Source organism: Panicum virgatum, chromosome 9K (assembly GCF_016808335.1).
Source record: "Panicum virgatum strain AP13 chromosome 9K, P.virgatum_v5, whole genome shotgun sequence".
NCBI lineage: Eukaryota > Viridiplantae > Streptophyta > Magnoliopsida > Poales > Poaceae > Panicum > Panicum virgatum.
In genome coordinates, this window is record NC_053144.1 from 63,878,433 (window position 1) to 63,904,339 (window position 25,907).

The window sequence follows — 25,907 nt, forward strand, 5'->3', positions numbered from 1 at the left end:
TTTAATTGCACTTAAAAAAAGCCAGCCCGTTTCCGAATACTATGGAGATTAAGGGCCATAAAAATTCTGGATCGCCGTGCAGTCTTGCCCCCGTCGGCCCGTTGCAACAGCAGCCCGATCGATCGAGGAGCAGCATCGCGAAAGAGAACATGTCGCCGCCGCCGCGTCAAGGGCATGGGCATGGGCATGCCGGCCGCGGCGGAATGCGTGTGGTGGACGTGTGGGCCCACAACCAGGATCAGGAGCTGGCTCGCATCCGCGAACTCGCCCGCGGCTTCCCGATCGCCGCGGTGGCCGTCTCCCACGAGGGCCCTCCTGCCTTCTTGCTCTCCGGGCAAACATTCCCCCACACGCTGGAGGGCAACTACGAGGCCGTCCGCGCCAGCGTCGAGCGCGCGACGTCGGCGCAGGTCGGCCTGGCCCTGGCCAGCCGCGACGGCGAGCTCGCCATGGGCGGCCGCGTGTGGCGGTTCCACCTGGGCGCCGGCGCCGGTCTGGCCAACCCGCGGCGGGTCTGCTTGGGCATCAGGGCGCACGCCCGCGCCACCATGCCCCGCGGCGCGCTGGTCACGTCGGACGGCGCCGAGGACGCGGCGTACCTGATCAGGCACATCGTCGATGGCGGCCTGCCGCGCCGGCGCGACGAGTTCCTGCGCGCGTGCGGCGTGTGCTTCCCCGCGCTGTACGACCTCAGGGTGCTCGCGGAGTGGACGACCCCGGCGGGGCACCCGCCGCCGCTCGCCGCCGCCGCCGCCGGCGGCGGCTCGGGCGCCTTCCGCGCGTTCCTCGCACTGGCGCAGGACGCGTGGTTCTGGGAGGTGAAGGTGGCGTACAGCGCGTTCCTCTACGGCCTCGGCGCGGCGGACAACGAGTTCCTCGTCCGCCGCAAGATCGACAAGGCGGAGCACGAGGAGAGGGACAGACGGCTCAGGGAGCTACTGCTGCTTCAAGGACACGACGAAGCATTTGTCCGAAACATAAGTTTTTTTTGAGAAAAACTACGGCCCTGAGGTTGCCTGAACTTTATTGCATTAAGGAGACAAAACACGAGGCAATTTACAGGGAGCACAAGCAGGCTCCATAGTGGAGGAGAGAGAAGAGCCCTAAACTATCTATCTAAAGCTAAAACTGATTTACATACATTACATAAAAAAGAAAAAAACTACTCCAAGCCAAAACATAAGTATTCTCTAGCAAACAACAATTGTTTTATTTTCTTAAAAAAATGCTGGTGCCCTTTCTCATGTAACAGCAAGTCTTACTTCGTGTTTCAGAGTATTATTTGTGTCGAGTTAATTTTTTTTCTATCATGTAATTTACTACAATGCGTTCTAGACCTTGCACTGCTATATAGTCATCAGAAGGTAAAGATGGTCATTGTTGAGGATTGGACCTTCGGGAATGCGCCCGGAGGTTAATCTCAGCTTCGAAAACATCTCCTAACCTGTCTGCAGGGCCCCGGTGTTGGGTAACAAGAGCGTCCGAAGGGTGCTCGGTGCCAACCAAGACACCAAGGACCGGGAAGCCCACCTTCGGGACCGAAGGTGGGGGCCGATCACTCAGGAGCACAAGTCTGAGGACCACAACCTGTGAAGCATCGAGGGGATCACCTTCGGGAGGCCGAAGGTGACGATTGATCGCTCAGGAGCACAAGCCTGAAGACCACAACCTGCGAAGCATCGAGGGGATCACCTTCGGGAGGCCGAAGGTGACGATTGATCGCTCAGGAGCACAAGCCTGAAGGCCAGAACCTGCGAAGGCTCTCGAGACCCGAAGGATATTGAGTGCAGAATGCAACCCGGACGAAGGTCTTCAGAACCTTCGTCGGGAGTAGGCGTGCATGTGAAACGTGAATACGTGAGAAGGTCGAATTTGTACACCTCTCACCGTGTAATTTTACCCTGAAACCATATGTAAGTGAGCTGTAAACGAGTTGGAGGAGGACAATTCGGGAATATCTGGCCGAGGGCCAAGGGTATAAATAGCCCCCTCTCTCCACAGTGTAAAGGGTTGAATTTTCTTATTACTTATTGGAGAATTAAGTGCCTACTTTCATTACCATTTTCATACTGTTTATGCTTTCTGTTTGGGCATCTAAGAAGCAAAGATCCCAACATTTTAAAAGAAAAGTTGCTCGTGTATGTGACCATTTAAGCCGATTCAGTAACAGTTTGCAAGATAGAAAAGTAAACATATATAAATAAATAAATTGGACCAACTCAATCTGCTTCCAATTTCATAGCATGCATAGTTTAGAAAGGACCTTAACTACTGCACTTGTTCGCAGAGATTGACATATCATTAATCACTTATTAACCCCTACAATGCATTGGTGCCTAAATAGGCTTAACCTCTCATTCAGACACTGCTTAGCCACCCCATTCAGCAAATGCATTGATCTCAGTTATCATCAAGTAGTGCTGCATTGGGCACTCATGTAGTTTATCTTTGAACCAAACAAAATTATGTTCACCCTGACGATAAGCCTGCCTAGAGAAAGTCAAAATATAAAGAACGCACTACTCCTAAGTCCTATATACCTACATAATAAACACTTGCCACTAGGAGCGTGTTTCCTTGACAACAGATAGTTCCTCCTGTACGAAAACATTCCAAGGAAACATGAAGAATCACTGAAATGAACAAGAATCTCTGCATGTGGAATGACTATTATGGCATGTCTGGTGTCAAAAAATGGTTGACCAGAACAGATATCGACTAAAAACAACAGAGGAACAGTTGAAAACACAACCATTTAGTTCTCCGATTAATAACAGACATCAACAAATAGAGCTGAAGATATCGCTCCATTCAGGACAAACTACAAGCTTGGAAGCTCTGGCTCTCAAATCTCATTTACTTTCCTTCCGTTTGACCCCCTCCTTTGAAGGGGCCTCTGCACTCTCGCCTTGGTGTGCCAAGGACCTTGACTTGTAATGCTCAAGTTCTCGATCAATCAAAAGTAGGTGGGGATCAACCCCCCCCCCCCCCCCAATATTGTTCAGAAAGAAAACACAACCGCTGACACAGTAATTACATACCATCCTTTATCCCTAGCATCACCTCATGTATGTGTAGGCATGCAACAGGGCTGCAAACCTAGCATCTCGATCAAGGCTTAAGTGACCAAACTGTGTGGAAGGAAACATAACAGCAGAAACCTCGAGCAGCCTTTCCTTTCAAAAAAAAAACAGCAGGCAAAGCTTACAGATCAGCCTGAAATCCTGATCATGCTATGGAAAATAATTTTACCAAAACGAAATTTGCAATCAGAGTACATTTGACCTATCTCGATTCTCGGCAATGGCATATCATCAAACAGATAGCGTGCATTAGAGATGGTGCACAAAACAGTTGTGGCGTAGCTTACGAATCAAAGTAAATCGGCATGCGGTTGGACAAGAACGACAATTAGATCTTACTGAACCGAACGCAGCCCCTCCAATGGCCGGGCTGGCTCTGCTTGCCCACCGTGCCTACCTCCAGTGGTTGAAGCCTGCTCGCCGCGCCCCTGAACCATTAGCCTGCCCGGCGCTTGACCTTTCCCGTGGTAAGAGGTGGCGGCCAGGCTGGGGTCATTGCCTCCTCTCCTCTTCTTGGGGATGGGGTGAAGATGGATGATGCAGTGCAGGCCTGCAGGGAGAGGGAGGCGAGGGGAACTTGCCTGACGAGACTAGGCAATAGACGGCACACCATAAAACCCGCTTCTCTACAGCGAAGGCGTAATCTTCAGAATTCAAAATTTGAACCAGCGCTCTCGAGAGCTCGATTGTGCAGAGCCGCCGCAGAAGAAGAGGGCATCGCCTCGCCGCACCGCTTTCCTCTCCATCACCGGCGAGGCCAGACATGCCACGTCATCCGTTTGACAGCTGGAGGCAGTTAGTTAACGGAATTGGGGATTCTAGAATCGCATCGCCGCAAGTGCGAAATAGCTAAATACTTCTTCCCAAAATAAATGCAATTCTAAGAGATATGTAAACCAATGTATAGTGTGAAATTACCAAAATACCCCTTATCTTTTATGAGAAAGATATAGATAATATCTTGTCTCTTTTGTAAGAAGTCTCGGATACTCTTGTCTTGTAGTAATTGGGTCAAAGTATCACTTTTTGGTGGGACAATTTTTAAATTCTAGTGGTGGAATTATTTTGGGACGGAGCAGTAAATAATTGCAGAGCCCCCCTCTGCATTTCCTTGGAATACGAGAACCCACCGGCGAGGCCACCACCGCCGCCGCCGCCCCAACATCTCAAACAGGCGCCGCCATGGACCACGGCGGAGGCTACCGGCTGTTCGGTCCACCCCCTCCTGAGGGCAACAGCCGCTACGGCGCCGGACCAGCGACCCACCTCCTGGCCGCGCCGGGCTACGCTCTCTTCGGCGCGGATGGCGAGAGCCACGCCGCGGCCGCCTACCCCGTCGCCGCAGAGTTCCGACCCGTCAGAGCGGTCGGCGGCTTCTACACGGCGCACGGGCAAAGCATCCATGGCGCCGGAGACGTCCACTCCTTCGGCGCTAGCGGCTACTCCAACGCTGGGAGCGTCCACCCCTTCGGCGCGGCGGGTTACGCCCTCATGGCGCACGGCCAAAGCACCGGTGGCTCCGCGGACGCCCACTCCTTCGGCGCGGGCGGCTACTCCAACGCCGAGGGCGTCCACCCCTACCACGCGTCCGGTTAAGACCACACGGCGCACGGGCAAACCATCCATGGCGCCGCGCACGTCCACTCCCTCAGCGCGGGTGGCTACTCCAACGCCGGGAGCGTCCACACCTTCTGTGCGGACATGAGGCCCCTCTCCGCGATCGACCCCAACCGCTCCGCCGCGCCCGCCTGCTCCTACGTCGCAGGCGTCCATCAGCACACCGTCCACCACTTGGACTCGGGAGCTGCCGCGGCCGACCACACCGGCGCCGAAGATCACGTCGCCCCGATCAGCGCCGGGCGACGTGCCCGCCCATCGGGTCCATTCGCGCTGATGTCTGAAGCGGTTGTGCAAGTGTGGCGCGAGAACTCGGCGGAGGTGTTCGCGCTCGTCTTGCACCAGCTCCGCCAGCCGCGTGGCCACCTCTTCATCGCGCTTGACCTAGAGTATGTGGCCGATGCATCCACCGACGTGCGCCACAGGCCGATCAGCAATGGTACGAGCACCTGCGAACGTACGTCAACAGAGCCGACGTTCTCCAGATTGGTCTTGCGCTTGCCTTCGAGGTCGAGGAGGATCATCCAGTACGAGGCGGTGAAGTTGTTGCAGATTCGTCGCAGCGGGTGATCGCTGTGGAGATAAATCTTCACTTCGATGTGCAGTCACGCGACTACAACTCGATAGCCATCAGCTTCCTGGAGGAGCAAGGCCACCGCCTTGATGAGCACAAAGACCGCGGCGTCCTACCTGAGTGGGTTTTCGCCGGACTGCTGCGCCACCTCCCCTTCGGTGACCACTCCGTCACCTGGATCACCTATCACGGTGACCGGGATGTTGGCTTCCTCCTGCGCCTGCTGCAGGCTGGAGGCCGCGGAGAGCTCCCACCCGACCGCGTCACTTTCCTCCACCAGGTTCGGGAAAAGTTCCCTGCCTTCTACGATGTCCGTGTTCTAGGGCAAGTGTTGACCGAAGGATTTGCTGGAAAGCTTACCAAGCTTGCAGAGGACCTTGGAATTGAGCGCATCGGCGACTCACATTTTGCCGGTTCGGATGCGCTTCTCACACTATCATGCTACTCTGAAATTGCACAGCGTTCACAGAGCAAGCTTGCAGCTCGATTGAGCTTGCTGTCCGGGGCAGAGGAATGGGACATGGGAATCAAATGTGGGCGAAGTGTGGGTGATGACAGCATCATCACAGTTGATGTTAGAGAACACAACTTTGAGGAGGAGAAGAGAAGAATAGGTGAATTGATCACGAGCAATTTCAAGATAATAGGATTGCAAGTGCTGCTTCCGAAATTGACTGCACCCCTCTGTGAAACACCTCATCCTCAACAGGAGTATGATTTAATGAAGAGCAGATTCAATGGGATCAACAAGTTCCAGATAATCATCGGCTTCATGAATGCTGACGGAATTGTAGCCTATGGGCGTTTATGGAAGTTCCACTTCAGCTTGAACCGTGAAAGAATGGATGGTAATGTACACCCGCTGCAGTTTGCCGAACTCATTGCATCCAGCGGAGCTTCCCACAACACAGAGGTTTCGTGGGTTACCTTTGATGGATCCCACGGGGTCGGTTGCCTTATCAAATCCTTCATGATGCCAAAAGACCTTCCCCCAGATTTGCCACCCTACTTGTTTCATCTTAGGGCTTGTTTTCCAGTTATCTATGATATGAGATTCCTATCTCCGCGATGCCCAGACATTGCTCGCCTCCTCACCGGATGCAATGGAGAACCAGGGGTTGTTTTACTTTTGAGGTGTTACAAGAGAATTTCAGAGCATGCAGATTCCACTACCATTTCTTCAGATGCTCAGAGAAAACTTATGGTAGGTTGATGCTTGTCGTCTCTCTAAGTCTCTAATGGAAGATGGTGTTTGTGCTGTCTGTACATGCTATACTAGCAAACATTATGTGGTTTGTCACTGTTCTTGAAACGTTCCACCCTTGGAAGTTTAGATTCAAACTATTACTGAATTGATGATGTCTGATATCACACCAGATTTGTGAAAATTCGGGTCCGGGCATCGGGTAATCCCGTTTACCCGATTTGTAAGGGGCGTGAGGCGCGGCGGGCTGCCGGCTGACGCGCTAGGCGAGGGGCAAGGCCGCGAGCGGCGCTGCCGGCCTGCCGCGCAGCCACGCAGGTCGAGGGTGGCGAGGGGCGAGCGACGCGGGGCAATGGCCAGCGGCTGGCGGCGGGCGGCCGCGCGGTAGGCCGAGCGCGGCGAGCCGTTGAGGGCGCGGCTCGTCAGCCAGTGACGGTGCGCGGGCTGCCGGCGGCGAGCCGATGAGGGTGATGGGCGCGGCGTGGAGGCCAGCTGCGGGCGGCGGCTGGGTGTGCCGTGTGCGGACGCGTGGGGAGGAGTCTGGGGGGAAGGTGGGTGGGTGGTGGCTGCGGGCTGCCTGTGTGGGCTTTAGGATTCCCCAGTGGCCACGTTACAGGCTGGAAGAGGTGGGATGGGCCTTGGGCCTTAATTAATACTGGGCTTCTTTGAAATATGGCGTATTTCGGGTGCCTGGGGCATACCCGAATTTTTCGAACTAAATTTGGGTTTTGCAATATCATACCTGAAATAGCTATGGCGTATTTCGGGTTCGGTATTTCAGGAGCGTGTTCGGGTATTTCGGATCTGGGGTTCGAAAAATTGTGCCCAGTCCTATGCGTCCTTGTTAGGCCACATCTAGGCCCTTAAAATGAATCTCCTCTCCTTTCTCTGCCTATGCGTCATAACAGAAAGTGAAGTCCATCTGAATTCAAACCGTTCAAAGCTAAGGAAAGGATCTTCTTTGGAGGAAGAATATCTCGAATCCTAGTCCTAGACTAGATGCGTTTAAATCCAAAACCGCAATCGCCAAACGGGCCATTGAACTGTTCATGCTGGATGCTTGAACACATTTCGTTAAATGTGCTGACAAACGCGGCGAGCTTGTGGTCATTCGCCCAAGAAAAAGGAAAAATAGGCATTTTAGACCTCCAACTACGCTCTGAGGGTTAATTTCGTCCCTGAACTATTAGATAGGCCAATTTAGTCCTCCAACTTCTATTCTTAGGTCAAATTTACCCTTACGCTGGTATGGTGGTTCATATTAGCATGAGAGTAATGCAAAAGTCTATTTTACCCTTAGCTCCTCCCCTCAATTTTCATTGTGGTGAGATTGACTTGGTATTGCTAGCTAGTGGTCTGCTTATACTGAGAGCAGCCAGACGCAGCTTGCCGATTGCAGCTGAGAGAGGGCCTTGCATATTTATGTTTAGTATTTATTACATGCTTACTTTTGCGGGGAATGGGAAATGAGAGCTGATTATTGATGTGAAGCTCATATTGTAGAGAAAAGAGCATGCAACTACTGCATTCCTAGCTTGCTGGCATGACAGTGCTATTGTGCTAGAAACTGATAAGAGAGGAAGCACTTGTTGCTGCTCTACTCGAGCAAGGAGGAGAGGAGAGCTAGCTAGTTCTTGGATTTGATAGGACATCTAGGTCTACTTCATTAGTTGGTTCAAGGAAGAAGGCGAGGGTAAAAAAGACTTTTGGCATTATCTCATACCAACATGGAGTGTCACATAAGTGTATAAGGAAAAATTTGAGCCAAAAATGAAAGTTGAGGGACTAAATTGGTCATTTTAAAAGTTGAGAGATGAACTTAACCCTCAAAATAAAGTTAAAGGATCAAAATGTCTATTTTGCCAAAAAAAATGGAAATATACTTTCTCCGCGGCCATGCGCGACCACCCACCCTTCCTTTACCTCTACGCAAAAGACTGAAGTGATAACCTGTGCGGAGAAAAGGCGGCGACATGGACGAGCAAGGCTGCTTGCCTGCGCTTCTGGCAATGGAGTAGACTATGATGGTAGCTTTGCTGGCAGTTATGCTTGCACGTCTTTTTCCTCTACCGCGCTGCATCTTTCTGCAGATATCAGGAAGGATGGCCGACAGGCTGAGATTTTCTGTAGCTTTGTGTGCGTGGTGGTATAAAGTTTATCCACTGAGGTGTGATTACAAGGTAAACGTTTACAGTTTGGCGATGCATCAGGTGTAATGCAATACATGCAGAAGACTAGAAGGCACAGGTTCAGGAGGAAAGGGCCATACGAGTTGTTCGTTATTTTCGACAAAATTTTACTCTCATGATGTTACCACATTATGAGGACAGCAAAATTTACATCCTGAATAGTGATAACAACTTCCCAGGTTATATTGGATGAGCATAATAATTACATAAGAACAGAGTATAGCCATACCCAGAAGCTGCAATGCTCTACTACGTACTGACAGCAAGCTGCATCTCTAAGCCTCAATCCTCAATTCTGCTTGCAAGTTACCCAACAAAAGAGAAAGAACTTGGTATGATTATTTTTTCTTTTGTACAAAAAAATTCCACAGGATTCAAACGTATGCCACCCCCATCTTCCCTAACTTTGGTGCTCCCAAGGTTAAACGTGTGCCCCGCTGTCAATGTCATTGTGACATTTGCAGCAGCCAGCAGCTGCTAAAGCTGGCAAAGTTGATGTGCTATGTTCGTTCCAAAATTCAGTTTGTGTCTTTGTGACTTTGTCCCTCAACCTCGCTGTCCTATGATGAAAAACTGTCATCATCAGAGTCGTTCTCTCTTCGTTGCCCATACAGACTTAGAACTGGCAATGAGGTCGTAGCCGAGATGCGGAATGACCTGGCCGACCCAATGACCGTTCTGTCCTGCTGCATCCGGCCAACCTCCTTGCAGACATGATCCAACGTCGACAGGAAGTCCCTCACCACCATGAATATCCTAAGAGGATGCGCTTCCTCTTTCGCGGTGTCGCCATGGAAGTACTCGGTGATGTCTTTTACTCTCACCAAAGCCCTCTTCTCCTCGCCTCTGACTTGCTCGATCTCCTTCTCAGCTTCCTTCAGAAAGCTTTGCATTGTCGTAAAGAATTTCTGTCCTTGGATGCATTGCCTCTCAAGCTGCAAGACTGACTTGATCTTTTCAAGACCTGTTTCTAGCTTACTGACATAACCATGCAACACATCAAAATCCATCATAGCTGCTTTCTTGACATTTCCTAGCTCGCTGCTAAGCCCAGAGACAAGTTTCAGCCCTTGCTTCCGTAACTGCTCGTCTTTAGAGCTATGAATAATCATGGCACTTTCCTTTTCTGATTTTGCATCTTCTGATCGAATGATTTCTTGGACAACAAAATGTAACAGCGTTGTTTTGCCATCAGTGCCCTTGACGTCTGCAAGTTTTAGGAGAGTATCAAGCTTGAACGCTTTTGCCTCACCCCGGTTTGTGCCAACATTCATCCGGTTCCCAGTTCTCAGCACTGCTTCGAGGAGTTTCAGGAACAACCTGCTGCCTTTAAGATCTTCACAGGCTGCCTGAAATAAGGGTGAAGAAATATTAGATAAATGTAAGTCAAATATCTGCAGTGGGGATTGATGTACAAATCACTGATAATGTTAGTAATCAAAATGATGAAATGATGGAAGGATTCATTCAGTATTGACTAGCATTTTAGCATACCTCTAGTGTTTCAAAAGATTTCCTTAGGTAGTTTATTTCAGTCTCGAAATTGGCTCGATACAGCATGGCGTCAACTCTTTTGAAGGCAAACGGAATATCAAGCACAGCTTTGAGAAAGCGCTCTGCAGAACCAAGCTTCGACAGGTCACCATTATAATCTCGTAGTTTGAGTTCTTCCTCTTTAGTAGGAGCCATCTTGACTAAAGTCTCCAAAAGCTCAGACCCCAAGCATTCAGCACTGCCTGTTAGATATCACATTAGAAATGACAAATTAACTGTCAGTGAACTCCGTTGCACAGAGATTATATGCTAAACGTCCAAACAGCTAACACAGCAACAAGCACCAGCATAAATCATCAAACTGATTCTGTGTAAGATTCAGCCTTCCTGTATAGAAACAGCAATATGTAGAAAGAGTATGTGACTAAGATGCTCCACAGCTTCTACAAAATTATTGTCATACAAATGTTGTTATGAAAATAGGAAAAAACGCAAAGCTAAACAAGTGTTATTTTCCTGCTGCTTAGTTTATCTTTGGATGTCTACACTGTCACCAAAATTCGCTGATACCATCCTCTAAAACAGGCAATGTTCAATATAACAATTGATAGATGCAAAAAGTAAAAAACAACAACTTGAAAAGTGGCAAAGGATCTTTGTACTATAGAGATTTCAAGTCCTAGCTAGTAATCTGTTGAGATTTGTATCAAGAACCAAGGTTACTATATAGTTTCAACACATCATAAGTACTAGTCACTATTGAACGGGTACGACCATTAATCCCCAAAAGGAAAATCTCATGGAAAGGGAAACAAAGAGTAGATGTGATATTTTAAAAAGCGTCCTACCGAAGCATCCAGACGCTGAATACCTCATTACCAATACCAGTCTATGATAACAAATCTAATTTGTGAATTGGAATAGAAATTAGTTAGCCTTCAAAAAAATTGGAATAGAAATGAGAAGAAGAAGAACTCGTATTTTGGCTAAACTGTTCCAATATTTTCGGCATCAAATCAGGAGGTTTACGTTCAGCAAGAAACATTGGCAAGCTTTCAAAAAAAAGAAGAAGAAACATTGGCCACTGAATTTATCCAAACACACAAAATCGGCGATGCAGTCGCCGAAAGAGCAGCATGCCAGCATAGCACTCACCATCCAACAGTGCATCGGAGACCTCCTCGCACGTAACATTCAACGCACGGAGCAGGATGGCGATGTTCTGTGCTTTCTTAGGGTCGAGCACCCTCTCCTCCTGCCTGGACGGCGGCGCGGTGGTCTTCCTCCCGGCATCCCTGGGCGGCACGGCCGGAGTTGAGTTATTCATGAACAATGCCTCGATCATGTCCTCATCCAACCTGAAAGAAGTGCTCTCAACATCAAAGCATAATTCACTGATATCCAGCCACAGTAGCACATGTAGTAGGACTGTAGGAGTGTGCAACAAGATCTCAACTGGAAGGAGCTTGACTTGAGCTGGTCCCAGACCATGGCGCGGTCGGAGGTTGCCCGCACTTTGTCCCAGTGCAGCGGCTTCAGCTTCGGCCGCGGCTCGCCGTCTACCGCGTCGTCCTCTTTACGCATTGACGTGCTCCCGTTGATGTCCGCTGAAGTTGCCTCCGTGATCGGCATCGGCATGGCAATGCGGGGCCCTTCCGGAGGCAACGGCTTCAGCAACCGGCGCCGCGACGTCGGCCCGGACGGCGGCTCCGCAGGCCTTGGGATGGTATTAGATGGAGGCTTCGGTGGCGGCGGCGGAGGAGGAGGTTTAGGAGCGGTGTTGGGTTTTGACGGTGGCGGTGGAGGAGGAGGAGGAGGCGGCGGCGGTGGCGGCGCCTGTGGTGGTTTGGAGGATTGCACCGGCCGCGGGGACGGCGAGATCACCTGTTTGATGTCGGGGGTCGAGCCGGCGGAGAAGCGCGTGCGCGGGGGCGTGCGACGGGAGCGCGCGGGGGGCGGTGTCGGCGCAGCAATGGCCGCGACCGGCGGGAAGCAATCGCTGGTGAGACTGGGGAGGCTTCGGCGGGACGCGGTTGTGGTGGTGGGCGGGCTGGACGCGCTGGCCTCACTCCACGTTTCGCCGCCAGCCCCGCCGCCGCCGGAGCCCCCGGATCGCTGGCGCGGCGTGTAGTACGCGTCCTCGTCGGAGGAGCCCATCGTGGCCGCGCGCCGCAGCGGCGGGAGCGGCCGGAGCTCCGGGCTCGGGTGGTCGGTGGGGTCGTCGCGGCGCGCGCGCGCGCTGCGCATCTTGCGGTACGGGGAACCGACGAGATCGGCGGCGGTGGGCCCGTGGTGGCGGCCGGGCGTAGTGGGCTCCACCGTGCCGACGTAGAGGAACTCGGCGGCGGCCGAGGGCGCGGCGTGGTGGCGCGCGGACCCGCGGTCGGGGCCGAGCAGCTTCTGCGAGTCCCCGCGGCGGCGCGCGCGGCCGGTGATGAGGAACGCGCACGCGAAGCCCAGCAGCGCGACCGCGGCGGCCGCGGCCGCCCCCGCCGCGATGATGGTCGCCTTCGCAGGCCCGCCGCGGTGGCCGCCGGCGCCGGCGCCGGACGGGGCTGTCGGGACGTTCGCCGCGACGGTGGTCGGCGAGGGCGACGCCGTCGCACCTCCGCCGCCGGCAGGCGCCGTCGGCGGCGCCGGAGGGAAGAAGTCGCCGGGAGGCCCGTCCGGCGTCGCCGGGTCGGAGGTGAAGTCCGGAGCGGGCGGGGCCGGCGGCGACGGCGGCGGGGTCCACTCGATGGGGAACAATGGCTGGTGCAGCACCCGCCTGGCCACACCGCCACCGACATCGCCGGACGACGCCGCGGAGAAACCGCAGCACAGCAGCAGCGCGTAGGAGGCCAGTGCCAGTCTGACGGTGGTGGCGGGAGGCATTGGCGGTGCGGCAGAAGAGGAAGGGAAAAAATAAACCGATCGGCCTCGGCCTCGGCTTCCTAGAGCGGGAGCGAGCGTGGGGAGGGGAGGGGACGCCGCCATTTTTGGCTCAGGAGCGGAACCGGTTCCTTCTCCAGTACGACTCGGTGCCACTGACATGCGGGCTCCATAGTTCAGGAGCCACAGGTCAGTGGGAAAATCTCCTAGTACTGCAGAGGAGACTCATCCCTCCGGAGCAGTAACACACGCTGCTGCTGCCGCTGCTGGCGGAGGAGATCAACCGTCCCGCTCACACGTGGCGCGGGAATCTGCTGCTTTCCGTTTGCTTCCTTTCACTGCCAGGGTTAACGAAACCGGTGGGAACCGGTCCGGTTACGGTTTGGGCCGGTATCAAACCGGCCCTAATTCAAAATTCAAATTTAAATTCAAAAAAATAAAAATTCCCAAACCGGTCATACCGACTGGTAAACCGGTCAAACCGGTCTACCGGCCCCAATTCAAAATTCAAATTTAAATTCAAAAAAATAAAAAATTCCCAAACCGGTGATACCGGCCGGTAAACCGGTCGGAATCGGTTGCACATGCGATTTTGAATTTCGATTTGAATTCAACCGGTTTCTACCGGTTTCCGGTCAAACCGGTCCGGTAAACCACTACCGGAGGGCGGCGGTTTGACTGGACCAGTCGGATTTGTAAACCTGTTCACTGCTCGCTCTTTCCTATTTTCTCTCCCCTCTCTTTCTTCGCTTTTGGATCCCACTCGGCAGAAGAAGAAAAGGAAGATCCAATCAGAAACGAGAAACCCCCAAGAGAATTCGGCTGTGATTATCTTAGTGCGCGATTACAGAGCCGACGAGGGAAAGAAGGCTCGTTAACGCATGCTTTTGGCTGAAAAGAAAAATGGAGATTTTTGCGTCGGCTTTGCAAATGCAAACCCGGAACGGATTAAAATACGGGTGATGGAAGGTTGGTGCTTGGTTCGTCGGGGAGGCAAGGAAATATTCCACACTGCGCCGGTGTAGTAAACACATGCCGAAGCGGAACCTGATTCTTTGCGTGCCAACAAACTCGATGTGATCGATCTTCCATTCTTCATCTGAGCAGGAAAGGTCTATGTGAACACCCGTACGACTTGCTGGCTTCATTTTTTTTAAAAAAAACTTCGTGGGTTTCATGAGTTCTCTGTGGTACGATGCTACTGTACCAGCGGGTGGGCCTGGCTCGCTTGCTGTTTGGTGGATTTGTCTCCGCGCTGCACGGTCGCGTCGCGTTCCCCTCCCGGTGGCACGCGCGCACTCAGCTGGTGCTGGTGATCCACTGGTGCTCGCAGCTTGCACGCTACCAGCCGTACGTGCTGTGGCCATGCGAGGGATTGATTGTTCATCAGGGGTTACCGCCGGCTCAGTGCTGCAGTTACCGCGGGTGCTTTAGCGATAAGCACGGCAGGGAACGCAATGATCAAAAGATGCGTCGCGCAAAAGCGTCGGTGTTGTGTCGTTGATGCTGCTAGCTAGCAGGGGCTGAGCGCCGGAGCGTAGTGGTAGTCCTTTTTTTTTCCTTTCTCTGTCTTTACAAGACCCATCTGGCACTTTTGTCCTGCATCATTCCGCCTAGTTGGGTAGTAGGGATCCTCAAGAGTTCAAGCGCTTTACTCGCTTTCCTAGTGCTCGGTTAGCTTTAATCCAAAGCGTTTTATTATTACGGTGGGGAAGGGAGGACGATGCCGGATGCTGTGTACCAGTAGAGAGAGAGAGAGAGAGATTGTTTATGGGCCCCACGTGCACGGGTGCTGGGCCCGGTCTTCGCCGGCCTTGAGCTTCTCTTTTGTCCGCTTTAGTTTAGCGGTTAAACTATTTGCCGGTGATGATTTGTCTAATTGGCACGGTAGGCATCTCCTTTGGCCGGGATCACGTGGAAAGCGCCCCGATCCCGGAGCGCAGCGCACTGTCTGCTCGTCTGCTGCTCCGCCCTCTAGGCTCCGGGACAGGACGGCGTGCGGTGCCGTGCAGGTGCTCGGGTTTTGCCGTCTTCTTCGCTCGCCGCTCCGTCACGCAGCCACCGCTCGCTCCCTCGCTATCCCCGCTTGCTTGGAACTCGGGCTTACTACTCTTTTGTACCCTGATCAAACTCCCTCGGAATTCCTCGACGCAGCGACACAAGCGGTTGCGCAGGATGCTTGTCTCCCTCACACCAACCGCCAAGGGAAACTGAACCTTTGAGCAGAGAGGTTAAGATTAATTAGTAGTACATCCTAATGTCGCCATCGACTCGTAGGAAATAAAATTGCTCGTCGTCTCATCTATCTCTGATTCTTGACTTCAACTGCTGACGGATGAGGCATGGCGCGGGGATGATCGGGGACCCCCAAAAATAATGGCGCGCGCTGGCATGCGGCGTCAGCGGGAGCAATGCGCACTCGAGGCGGCGGGCCCCACGTGGTGGTCTCGTGCTCAGGGTGCAATTAGTTGCACGTGTAGTAAAAAGGGCCGGATGCTGGCTGGAGCGCCTTCATCAGGGGGGCACGCGGTAGGCCCTCTTCCCATTCCGTTTTCCCTATCCTGCCGCGAGCGACTGGGTTGTTATCAATCACCCGCGATCATGGTGCTCTCCTGCCCGCGGGGGAGAAAACTCAAAAACAAAGGAAGCGATGATGGCCATGGTGCCCCACGGCTAATGGCGAGTTTCTTAGCAGACCGAAGGGGGGTGACTGATGAGATGATGGTCCTCACTCCTAAGCTGGCCTGGCCCTTTTTGCTGCTGGTGGTAGCAATAGTACGCTATGGAAATGAAAAGTGTGAGCATGTCCTGGTTCACTTGACTTGAGCTACTCAAAGTGTGCGTCTTGGACTCTTTGTTGGTTCTAACCTTCAGCTGTGTCCATTGTTTGCTTAGGCCGTGTTTAGTTCGGTAGGGTGTAAACGCAAAAAAAATTTGCGTTTCGAATCTTCTCAATTTGAAGCACTAAATGAAGTCTATTTATAAAACTTTTTGCACAGATGGGTTGTAAATCGCGAGACGAATCTAACGATGCTAATTAATCCATGATTAATCAATAATTAGCGGATGGTTACTGTAGCAGAACTGTTGCAAATCATGGATTAAGTAGGCTCATTAGATTCGTCTCGCGATTTACAGCCCATCCATGCAAAAAGTTTTATAAATAGACTTCATTTAGTACTTCAAATTAGCAAAATTCCTTTTCACTTTAATGCGTTTACGGTTTTTTTGCATTTACGGGGTGGAACTAAACACACCCTTACTATTGCAGTCTTAGAAACCAAGCTGAGGTGGACCAGCTGCCAACTTGGCAAACGCTCCTACGTGGCTAGTAGGAGGGCTCCCACTCCTATGCAAGATCAGAAGTCGCGTAGGATGTGAGGAGCTGTCCCACCCAGGGTTAACCATTTCGTTTTCCGGTCAAATCCCGGTGTTTACCGGAAACGAAATTTCGGCGAATTTCGGTGAATTTCGGTCGAAATTTGTTGAATTTTGAATTTGAAAACGAAATTTTTCGAAAAATACCGAAATTTCGAATCCCGGTAACTAGCGGAAACGGAAAATTTTCCGAAATTTCGGCGAAATTTCGCCGAAATTGTTAACCCTGGTCCCACCTGCCCGGAAGGACGCCGTACATAAGCGTCGGTGCTCAGTGGTTAGCATGGCTAGTACTGGAGCAGAGTGCAGAGCAGAGCAGGTGTACTCTAGTGTAGAGTAGCGACAGAGCTGCCCCGGCCGTGCTGCATACAGTACCCGCGTCGTTTTCCTAGCACGAAATCCACGCATTCAATGCGGGATCCGAGACCAGCGGACCAGCCTGACGCCCGTGTCCGAGATAAGTCGAGTCGGCGTTGGGTGACGCGTCGCTATCCTCTGTCGTCTCTGCAATTAGCTCGATCTGTGCTTTTTAATTACCGGTTGGTAGATCACTTTCAGAAAGAAGAAAAAAGCTCGAAGATCAGATGCTCACGTCACGTCCAAGTACAAAAGATTGTACCGGTGCAGAGCTGCGTGCTTGCACGCTGTTCTTCAGATTCTCTCATCTCCTCCGTTTCTCCAGGGTGTTCCCTTATCTGTTTGAGAGATCCATGGTAGGAGCACCTTCGCCGCACTCTTCTTTCACCTCGTTCCAGCCTCGAGATTTCATGTCAAATATCCAAATTTCTGATACGCAAAAGGTTATTACGGATCTGATGGCCTGAAATGTTGCGATTGCGAGTCGTCATCTCTGAAAATTCATCCCAACCCGATGCCGCAGTCCATGAAGAAAGAATTTGAGCGGAGTGCCGCGTGGTCAAACAACAACAAAATGGAGCCGTGAACAGAGGCCCAACCCAAGTGCCCAACCCGAACGAGCGAGGAACATGGCATGGGGCCACAAAGGCACCAGCCCAGTAGCCTTCTTACGAGACGCGCCTCTGTGTAGCCCGCGGCGGCCCGCCGCGCCGGCCCGGTCGTCGAACAGGCTCCTGATCGTATATGGGCTAGGCCAGGCCATGCGCAGTTTCGTCAAAGAAGAAAGTTGAGGCCCGTGCTTGCTACTGGCGTCCTTGTGTATTGCGTAGACAGGTAGGTCAGTACGGTGAATCCTATACATCTTCCACAAAAAATTTTCATATTTATCTTCCAGTATTTGAAATTTGTGCAAATAATTATAGCCCTTAGATACAACCAAACCCTATCTTCCTCTCTCTTCCTCCCTCCTCCTTCCTCTCTCCTTCCCCAGATCCTCCCGCGCGCCGCCGGCACCCGCGCCCTGCCGCCGCTCGTCCACACGAGCCCCGCGTGCCGCTCGCCCCCGCCAGCCCCGCGTGCCGCCGCGGGCCGCGCACCCCGGCCGGCCACGCCCCCCGCCAGCCCCGCGCGCCGCCGCGGGCCGCGCACCCCGGCCGGCCACGCGCGCCGCCGCGGGCCGCGCACCCCGGCCGGCCACGCGCGCCGCCGCGGGCCCCGCCGCCCGTACCCAACGCCGCCGGCACCGGAGAAGATGGAAGAAAAAAAATGTTCAACATTTTGAAAATTGATTCAACATTTTTTGAGATGCTAGTTCAATATTTTTGAAATGGTGGTTCAATATTTTTGAGATGCTGGTTCAACATTGGTTTAATATTTTTGAGATGTTGGTTCAATATTTTTTTCAGTAAAATTTTAAATAGACCATCAGCTAGGCCATAATGAGCTTTATAGATAAGTTGCTTATCCATCTTGCGGAAGACATATCCGAGCCCCCGGTCAGTACCGTATACCGGCATATTACGGAGTAGTACCTACCTCAGAGGTCAGAGCTCGCTAGGTGAGAGTACACAGTACACTGTACATGGTAGATGACGCAGTACTGTCTCCCCACACGTGCTTCAAGCGCACACTTTTGACCAGCGGAGCACCTGCGCCACAAGCCCACAACTACGAGCGAGCACGGACCTTCCTCCAGCTTCTACACGCTGCGACTGCGTACCCCCGCGTACCCCGTTGCCGTCGGACAGGTAGACAGCATTGACCTGCGACCACCGTAGCGGACGCGCCCTGCTGCAAGAAGTGCCCGTGGCGGCGGCTGAAGGGTCCGCGGCCGTGCCTCCTCTGATCGTTCGTCTCCTCTGCTCGCTCATCAGGTGAGTACACGGGTACCACGGCAGCTGCAACTGCATTTGCACGCATAACGCATTGGATTCGCGCGTGGTCAAGAGTCAAGACTCGAGATTCAGGACGTTCTTTCAGCGCCGGGGGGGGGGGGGGGGGGGGGGGGGGGCTCTTCGTCCTCGGGATCTGCCGCGGCAAGCAGCAGCCCTACTGCGAATACTACTGTTTACCTGTGATCTACTCGAGCGCTTCTTTTCGAGGAACCACAGTTGCCTATCAGCTCATCTGGGTTCCTATCTGGGAAATCGATACTGCTCCGTCTTTGGCCATTTGCACAGTAATCTACACTCTGCAGTAATCTGTTACCAAGAAGACTGGCTTTGGTCCACCTCTAAGCATATACTAGTCCTGGAACAAATCTTCTTTGATTGGCACGGCTCAAATTCTCGTCGCAAAACCTCCCCCCAAAGACCAATGCCCATACCATACTGTTGGCACGTTCGGTCCGGTCGCAAACGCACGCACGCATCGGCGGAAGACGCCGGCCGCCGCATCGGGATCCGGCGAGCTTCCGGCCTCCTCCAGGTGTCGCCTTCCCGGCGGCGCTCTCCAAGCCAACGCGCCCTCATCGATCCACGCCAAGATCGCCAATGGGATGGACGTGAGCGTGAACCCCCCCTCTCCCGTCGGGATCGCGCGCACCCACCCGGTCCGCGACAAGGGAACCTGGTCCGACGGCGCGTCGCGTCGCGTCGCGTCCGGCCAGCTGTGCGCGCCGTACGCGCTGCCGCCGCCCGTGCCGCGCGCCCGCCGCCCGTGCCGCGCGCCCGCCGCGAACGACGGCGCACGAGCTCGGTCGGTCGAGAGCGCGGCGCGCGCGCGCCCAGTGATCTCGTGATCGGGATCGGGATCGGGAGTCGGGGATGCTCGCACCGGGCGGCCCCCAAGTGGTCGCTACGCACCGTGCCCCGTACACTTAGAAAAGGTGCCTAGGGCGCGTACGGCTTGGGCGGCAGTGCGGCACCCCATCTGAGGCCTAACCCGAGCCAGGCCGTCGCCTTGGCCGTATCGCGGCGCACTTGCATGCCGCCATGCCGGCGATGCAGCCCCGGTCCCTCGATCTGTCTGCCTGCCTACCATGCCCGAGCGCGGGTACAAGTGTGCAACGAGCAGGTGGCGCGGTCGATTCCATTGGCAGGGGCGGGGGAGCTGGGTACGAAGGCTACGTACGAGCAGGGACCTGGGAGCGAGGCTTTTGCGCTTGTCATCGTCAGGCTCGCCGTCCTTGGGTTTGGTTGGACAGCCGGGCCGGCCGGGGACCTCGCGCCCCGCGGTAGCTGCTGCCCGCTGGCTGCATGGGCGGAGCCAGGGGTATGCCCCTGTATTCCTTGGCATACCCAAGATTTGGGAGAAAATACTAATAAGTATACACAGATTTAAAGTATCTCTAAGAGTCTTTCTAAATTACTCTCTAAATTATTATTTGGATAGTCTTCTGCACAAAAATCGTATTCTATATGTTTTCACTCTCTAGAAGTTTTTCTATATCTTGTGTACACTCTAGAAAGTTATTTCCATTATCTATCTTTGACTAGCGAGAAACACGGAATGGAGGATGGCTACATTTGGATAACCACTTAGAGAAGCTGTTGGAGGATATTTTTTCCATCAAAATCTCTATTCCTAGCTACGAAGAAAGATATAGAGAGTCTTGCTCTGCGTGTCGCGTCCGCCCCTGATGGCCTGATCTCCGTATCCCGTCCATTTAGAGTTCAGTGAGACGGTGGCTCCGCGCTCAGGGGCTCCTCCCCCCACTCCGGCAACCTGACAGCCTCGTGACCTCGGGTCCTTACCCTCACCAGCTATCACTCATGACTCATGTCCTCTCCTCCTAACGTGAGTTGCGAAGGACCGAAGGTGCCGACCACCGGCCCGTTGGGGCACTGGGCACTGTCGGCCTTGCAGTGGCGCCCAAGATGCCAGCAAGCGGCGCACCTTCTGCGACTCTTCTTCGACCGGTAGCCCTACTCGGACCACTATTTTATAATATTATTTAATTATTCATGTTTACAACTTATACATGGATCACTATTGTGAATTTGTTATTATTATTATAACTTTTTGTCCATTATATTTCATATTTGATTTTGAATTTTTTTTACATATGGCATACCCAATCATGAATTTCTGGCTCCGCCACTGGCTGGCTGCCTGTACAAGCCGCCGCCGCGCCGTGCGCGTTCAAATGAATCGATGGCCGGATGCGCCTGTGGTGGTGGTGGCTGTGGAGCGCTAGCGTCTGCGGCTCGATCTGGCTGGCAGCGTGCACGCTGTCCGTTGCACAGCTGCAGATTGATGGAACGAGGGTGTTCCGTCACGTGCGACGGATCGGCCGAGTCAAATGTGGCAGCCAATCATCGATACGTTGCGCGCGGTACGGCGACGCACGGGCTGCGAGTAGAGATGGGACTTGGGCCGGGTCGTGCCGGCCGGCTTTGGTCCTCTCGTGCCTAGCGGTGTGTCGAGCATTGGCACGTTATGCCACGATGTAATGGCACAACAAGTCTTTTACGAATTTAAGTATGGCTCACAACTATCCCCTGTATGTATTCGTGCTATTCGTGCCGGCCAGCCCAAGCACGACCCTTAGAATTTTAGGCATTGTCCTTCGACGTTTGTCTAATTAGATACTCGTCGTTTTACGGGTATGTAAGACAGAATTCATCATTTTTAAATGACACCTTTCTTAAATGGCGATTGTTATATAGGAAGTCGTATAAATTGATCGATATTAGAACAATGGGCTACCTGCATGCTACTTTCAGTATCCAACTTTTGGATGAATGCACCATAGAATCAAAGATTAAGATATTGTAAACATATTTTGCATTCAAGTGTAATAGAGCTAAGATTGCATGCGGAATTGAGGAATATTTTCAGTAATGAATCCAAATAATCATCACTATACTTCACAAACCATTTATGGCAAAATTTGTTGGTGAATCGTAGACACTCCTAGCACTCTTCTCTACTAATATCGTGACCATTTTTGTCCCATTATTTTACATATACTTTTGGTTATGAAAAGATATGAGGTTGCTTTGTGTATTTTTTAGAAGAAGAGAGTTGTTTTACATAGATACAAAGACGATAAACGAGTAAAAACACAAATACACAATCTGATGATTAGAGTCACAAAGAAACTCACACGATCGCTGCCACTTGCCATCTAATAGCAGCACGTTTCGCGAGCCAAAAATCAGGGTCGCAACTTGTAAGACACACGATACACGAACGTTGCGTTTGGCCAGCGAGCCTGCAACGTGTACAGTATTTGTGGTCACGCAGGCATAACACTGCTAGCCTAGTAGTAGTAGCCTGTACAAATCGTGGTCAGCTGGCGCTCGTCACGGACCTCGTCGTCTACTAAACCCGGCCTCCTCCTCCCTCCCTCCTTCCTTCGTCTCCCGTGCTCCCGGCCCCGTCTCTCCCACGCACGCACTCATCGGTCATCCCCACGCAGCGCAGGCACGCCCGCCTCTCCCGCACGCCACGCGCAGCTCAACTTCCCAATTCCATCTCCCCCGCTCGCTGTCTCCAACTGCACATTTATTTCTGGGAAAATTGGTCTCATAGCACTGAAAGATCGCGACTTCCGTAAAATACCACCGAAAGCGCGAGGCTCCGTAAAATACCACTGAAAGTTGCATCCGTTACCCAAATTTAACATTCTGTTAGATTTCAGGTCTGGATCTGTTAACTTGGACATATATACCCCCAAACTGTTTTTTCACAGGAAAACAGGCACAGCACATGAGAAAAAAGCATAGAGCTAATACTTGCACCATTTCAACAAAAGAACATTATCAATGGCAACATATGCACTGAAAATTACGAACCATAACTAGTACCAAATCCTCGGCATTACTGACCACAAGCTGCTGCTCATTTCCTTCAAACTGACCATCATCATTTATCACTAGGCTTTGATCCTCCATTTGAGTCATATTCTGACCATGTTCACATCTATCAATAGTCATAATGAACTTCACAAGTTTTGAAGCCCGCAACAAGGCTATAAGCTGCTGATCAGTTGCAAGTCGACTTGTTTGACCATTCTGATCCTCAAACCAAAAATTTGCCTCTTGATTAATTGACCAATGGAAGTGTTCTGCAACATCATTCTCCATATCAATGATGGAGTACTTCTCTGAATCTACCCACCATTCCAATTGTCTGCCCTTCTGGTACACAGATCGACCATCCTCAATTGTTGAGAAGGAGCAGACATCAACCACAACTCTACAAGCATCAATCTCATCGATCCTGAAATAGTAACAGTGCACAAATCAACAACATTTCTTATCTTACCTACCTATCTGTCTTATTTGTTGCAATTTCCAGTGAATCACCACTGACCATATCCAATGCATACCACAATCGGTCCGAATCTGACCAACAAATCCGTTTCCATCTACTATCAACTTGAGGATCCCTAACCCTAGATGAACCATGTGCAGTAACAGAGAGGGAGGGATGGGAGAATATGATGCTTACCATTCGGGGATCTCTGGTGGATGCATCCTTGCTGGAGGGCGCGTGGGTGGCGCCCCTGCTTGGCGCGCACCGGCCTGGAGGGCACACGCGCCCCCTTTCGCCGGCCTGGAGGGCACCCCCGCCTGGGATGCTCGGGCGCGGCCCCTTCCGTCGGAGCGGGCGGGGGCAAGGCGGCGCCCAGTGCCGGGAGGGGGCGCGGCGGCGCCTAGATGCGGGAGGGACGGGGCGGTGGCAGCCCGGGAGATCGACTAGGGAGGGGGCGGAGCGGCGCACGGTGCAGGAGGGGCGGCGTCGGTCTGGAGACCGAGACCGACCAAGGGGGGAGTCGAACCAGAGGATAAGATTTCTATGGGCTAAGGGCATATGGGTCATTTTATGTCCAGCTCTTATTCTGAAAATGGATGATTGGAACCGTTTTGTGAAGGAAAACTGACGGAATGCTAAATTTGGGTAACGTCTGCATCTTTCAGTGATATTTTACGGGGGTTCACGCTTTCGGTGGTATTTTACGAAAGTCGCGACCTTTCAGTGCTACAGAACCAATTTTCCCTTTATTTCTCCCCTTCTTTCCCCGCGCGAGTGTGGAGGAGGGAATCCCTTTCTGTTCCGCGCCGTGCTCGCGCGCGCACCCACCCGCGCCGCACGCCGCGCCTTTACCTCCGCCCGGCTGCTCCCACTGGGCGAGATCTTTTCCCCTTCGCTTTTTTTCCTTTCCTTTTCCCCCCGCGCATGCACGGGCTCTGATTGACGCCACGGCATGGGGGACGCCGCCGCCGCCGCCGCCGCGGCGGCATCCACGTCCGCTCCCGCCACGCCCACCTCCATCCTCATCTGCCGGGAGGACGGCAGCGACCTTTTCCACGACGCCGACGATGGCGGCGCCAGCGCGGACCTCTTCGTCGCCCGCGATGACCGCCTCCTGGTCGTGGACCAGGACGACGAGTATGTTGCGGTGCTCCTGTCCAAGGAGAGCGCTTCCGCAGCCGCCGGCTGCGGCGCCGCCATGGCGGAGGAAATGGAGGAGTGGATGAAGGCCGAGCGCTCCGGGTGCGTCCGCTGGATAATCCAGGTCGTCCGCGCGCTCTTCCCCCCCTTTGCCGCGTACATTTTCATCATCGGGGAAAAAAATCCATCTTTACCGATGTTCGTTCGCCTTTTCGTTGCTGCTTGCAGACGACGGCGATGTTCCGGTTGAGCGGGAAGACCGCGTACGTCGCGGTGACTTACCTCGATCGCTTCTTGGCGCAACGGCGAGTCGATGTAATGAACTGACGAACCTGCATTTCCCATTGTGCCGTCGCCATTGCCGGCTTCTTCTTCTTCTTCTTCTTCCGGCGTTCTCCAGTGTCTGATTGACTGATGAATTGACTGGCTGTGCATTGTGACCGTCTCTGTCGACGGGTTCAGAGGGGGAAGGAGTGGGCATTGCAACTGCTCGCGGTGGCGTGCCTGTCGCTGGCGAGCAAAGTGGAGGAGCACCGCGCGCCGCGGCTGTCGGAGCTCCGGCTCGACGCGTGCGAGTTCGACAGCGAGTCCATCCTGCGGATGGAGCTCCTCGTCCTGGGCTCGCTCCAGTGGCAGATGATCGCCGCCACCCCGTTCCCCTACATCAGCTGCTTCGCGGCGCGGTTCCGGCAGGACGAGCGCCGGGCGATCGTCCTCCGCGCCGTCGAGTGCGTCTTCGCCGCGATCAAAGGTTCGGTCTGGTCTGGTCCTTCCCCCCTCACATTTGATCCCGTTCCCCACCGAATCGGATCGCAAGAACACTGAGATTGCCCCCTCTCTCGCATTGGCAGCCATGAGCTCGGTGGAGTACCAGCCATCCACCATGGCCGTTGCATCCATCCTCGTCGCGCGCGGCAACGACGCGACACCCGCCGCCAATCTGGACGAGCTCATGGCGATCCTGGGCCCATCATGGCCGCAATTAGACACCGTAAGCATCGCATCGCGCATTTCTTTCGGGAAGAAGGCTGTTGCCTGTTGGTGGAAAGCGCCATGATGAGTAAATGCCGGCGCTGTTCGTCTCTGGCAGGGGCATGTGTACTCCTGCTACAGCGCGATGGCTCAGGAGGACAAGTCGTGGATGCACTCGGCGGAGGTGGCGTCCTCGGGCGTCTCTGTCGCCGCGCACGTCGGGAGCCCGGACGCCTCCGTGGGCACCAATAATGCGGCTGGCACCGCCCCGCCGGCAACCCCGGACAACAACAACAAGAGGAGACGGTTGCGCTCACCTCAGCGCCAGTAGGAGCGAGCCTCTGCTGCCTCCTGGGCAGTGGAGTCCAGCTGCATTTTCGGCTCACCATTTTTCTCTTCGTTGAATGAATGAATTCAGGCTGCTGCTCGCTGGTGATTGTTTCTCCGGGGAGGCCAACCGGATGCCCGAATCCAAATGGGGCCAAGGGCATGATTTGATTCTTCTGATTAGTGGCAATTGTCACAGGGTGATTTGGTAATTTAGCTTTGGGACGACTTTTGGTTTAGAGATCTTTCCCGGGATCAAAAGGTAGTGTAGAGAGGAGAGACGAAAGCTGAAACAGAAGTGAGAAAGCTCTTGCTCAAAGTGAGAATACCTCGTACCTCACCGAGGTACTGAGGTCTGAGCAGGGTTTAATTTACCGACCGGTCCGGCCAAACCGGTGGGGTCCGGTACCGGTATACCAGACCGGTTTGGTCGGAAACCGGTCCAAACTAGTCGAAGTCAAATTTGAATTTAAAATCCTCTGTGCAAACAATTCGTA

The 25,907-nt window shown here is 53.2% G+C and overlaps 3 protein-coding genes and 1 long non-coding RNA gene across 5 annotated transcripts; 2 read left to right on the plus strand and 2 right to left on the minus strand.

Annotated features, from left to right (window-relative positions):
• Positions 1-2,301: 2,301 nt before the first annotated feature.
• On the minus strand, positions 2,302-3,924 carry LOC120646944. Of its 2 annotated transcripts, none has more exons than XR_005664645.1 (2): positions 3,481-3,924; positions 2,302-2,597 (listed from the first exon to the last, which is right to left on the minus strand). It is a non-coding gene; the product is annotated as an uncharacterized LOC120646944 (long non-coding RNA). The 2 variants fall into 2 exon arrangements; XR_005664646.1 differs by lacking the exon at positions 2,302-2,597 and adding an exon at positions 2,658-3,171.
• Positions 3,925-4,784: 860 nt separating this feature from the next.
• LOC120648223 lies at positions 4,785-6,558 on the plus strand. Its single transcript, XM_039924957.1, has 2 exons — positions 4,785-5,033; positions 5,126-6,558. Exons 1-2 carry the CDS (start codon positions 4,785-4,787, stop codon positions 6,485-6,487), a joined length of 1,611 nt encoding a protein of 536 aa, XP_039780891.1. The 3' UTR covers positions 6,488-6,558.
• A 2,255-nt stretch (positions 6,559-8,813) lies between these two features.
• Positions 8,814-13,150, minus strand: LOC120646945 (formin-like protein 8). The gene is made up of 4 exons (XM_039923495.1): positions 11,618-13,150; positions 11,317-11,519; positions 10,162-10,403; positions 8,814-10,016 (listed from the first exon to the last, which is right to left on the minus strand). Exons 1-4 carry the CDS (start codon positions 13,135-13,137, stop codon positions 9,228-9,230), a joined length of 2,754 nt encoding a protein of 917 aa, XP_039779429.1. The 5' UTR covers positions 13,138-13,150; the 3' UTR covers positions 8,814-9,227.
• Positions 13,151-23,724: 10,574 nt separating this feature from the next.
• Positions 23,725-25,651, plus strand: LOC120646946 (cyclin-D5-3-like). The gene is made up of 5 exons (XM_039923496.1): positions 23,725-24,235; positions 24,340-24,426; positions 24,574-24,862; positions 24,963-25,102; positions 25,202-25,651. Exons 1-5 carry the CDS (start codon positions 23,924-23,926, stop codon positions 25,412-25,414), a joined length of 1,041 nt encoding a protein of 346 aa, XP_039779430.1. The 5' UTR covers positions 23,725-23,923; the 3' UTR covers positions 25,415-25,651.
• The last annotated feature ends 256 nt before the right edge of the window (positions 25,652-25,907 follow it).

Bases quoted from the DNA above. Each gene is read 5' to 3' on its own strand.
- LOC120648223 (XM_039924957.1), top strand. From the start codon at position 4,785: ATGAGGCCCCTCTCCGCGATCGACCCCAACCGCTCCGCCGCGCCCGCC. The intron at 5,034-5,125 runs GTCTTGCACCAG...CGTGCGCCACAG, and splicing joins CGGCGGAGGTGTTCGCGCTC to GCCGATCAGCAATGGTACGA.
- LOC120646945 (XM_039923495.1), bottom strand. From the start codon at position 13,137: ATGGCGGCGTCCCCTCCCCTCCCCACGCTCGCTCCCGCTCTAGGAAGC. The intron at 11,520-11,617 runs GTTGAGATCTTG...CACTTCTTTCAG, and splicing joins CTCAAGTCAAGCTCCTTCCA to GTTGGATGAGGACATGATCG. The intron at 10,017-10,161 runs GTATGCTAAAAT...CCCTTATTTCAG, and splicing joins AATCTTTTGAAACACTAGAG to GCAGCCTGTGAAGATCTTAA.
- LOC120646946 (XM_039923496.1), top strand. From the start codon at position 23,924: ATGGGGGACGCCGCCGCCGCCGCCGCCGCGGCGGCATCCACGTCCGCT. The intron at 24,427-24,573 runs GTAATGAACTGA...CGACGGGTTCAG, and splicing joins TGGCGCAACGGCGAGTCGAT to AGGGGGAAGGAGTGGGCATT. The intron at 24,863-24,962 runs GTTCGGTCTGGT...TCGCATTGGCAG, and splicing joins CGTCTTCGCCGCGATCAAAG to CCATGAGCTCGGTGGAGTAC.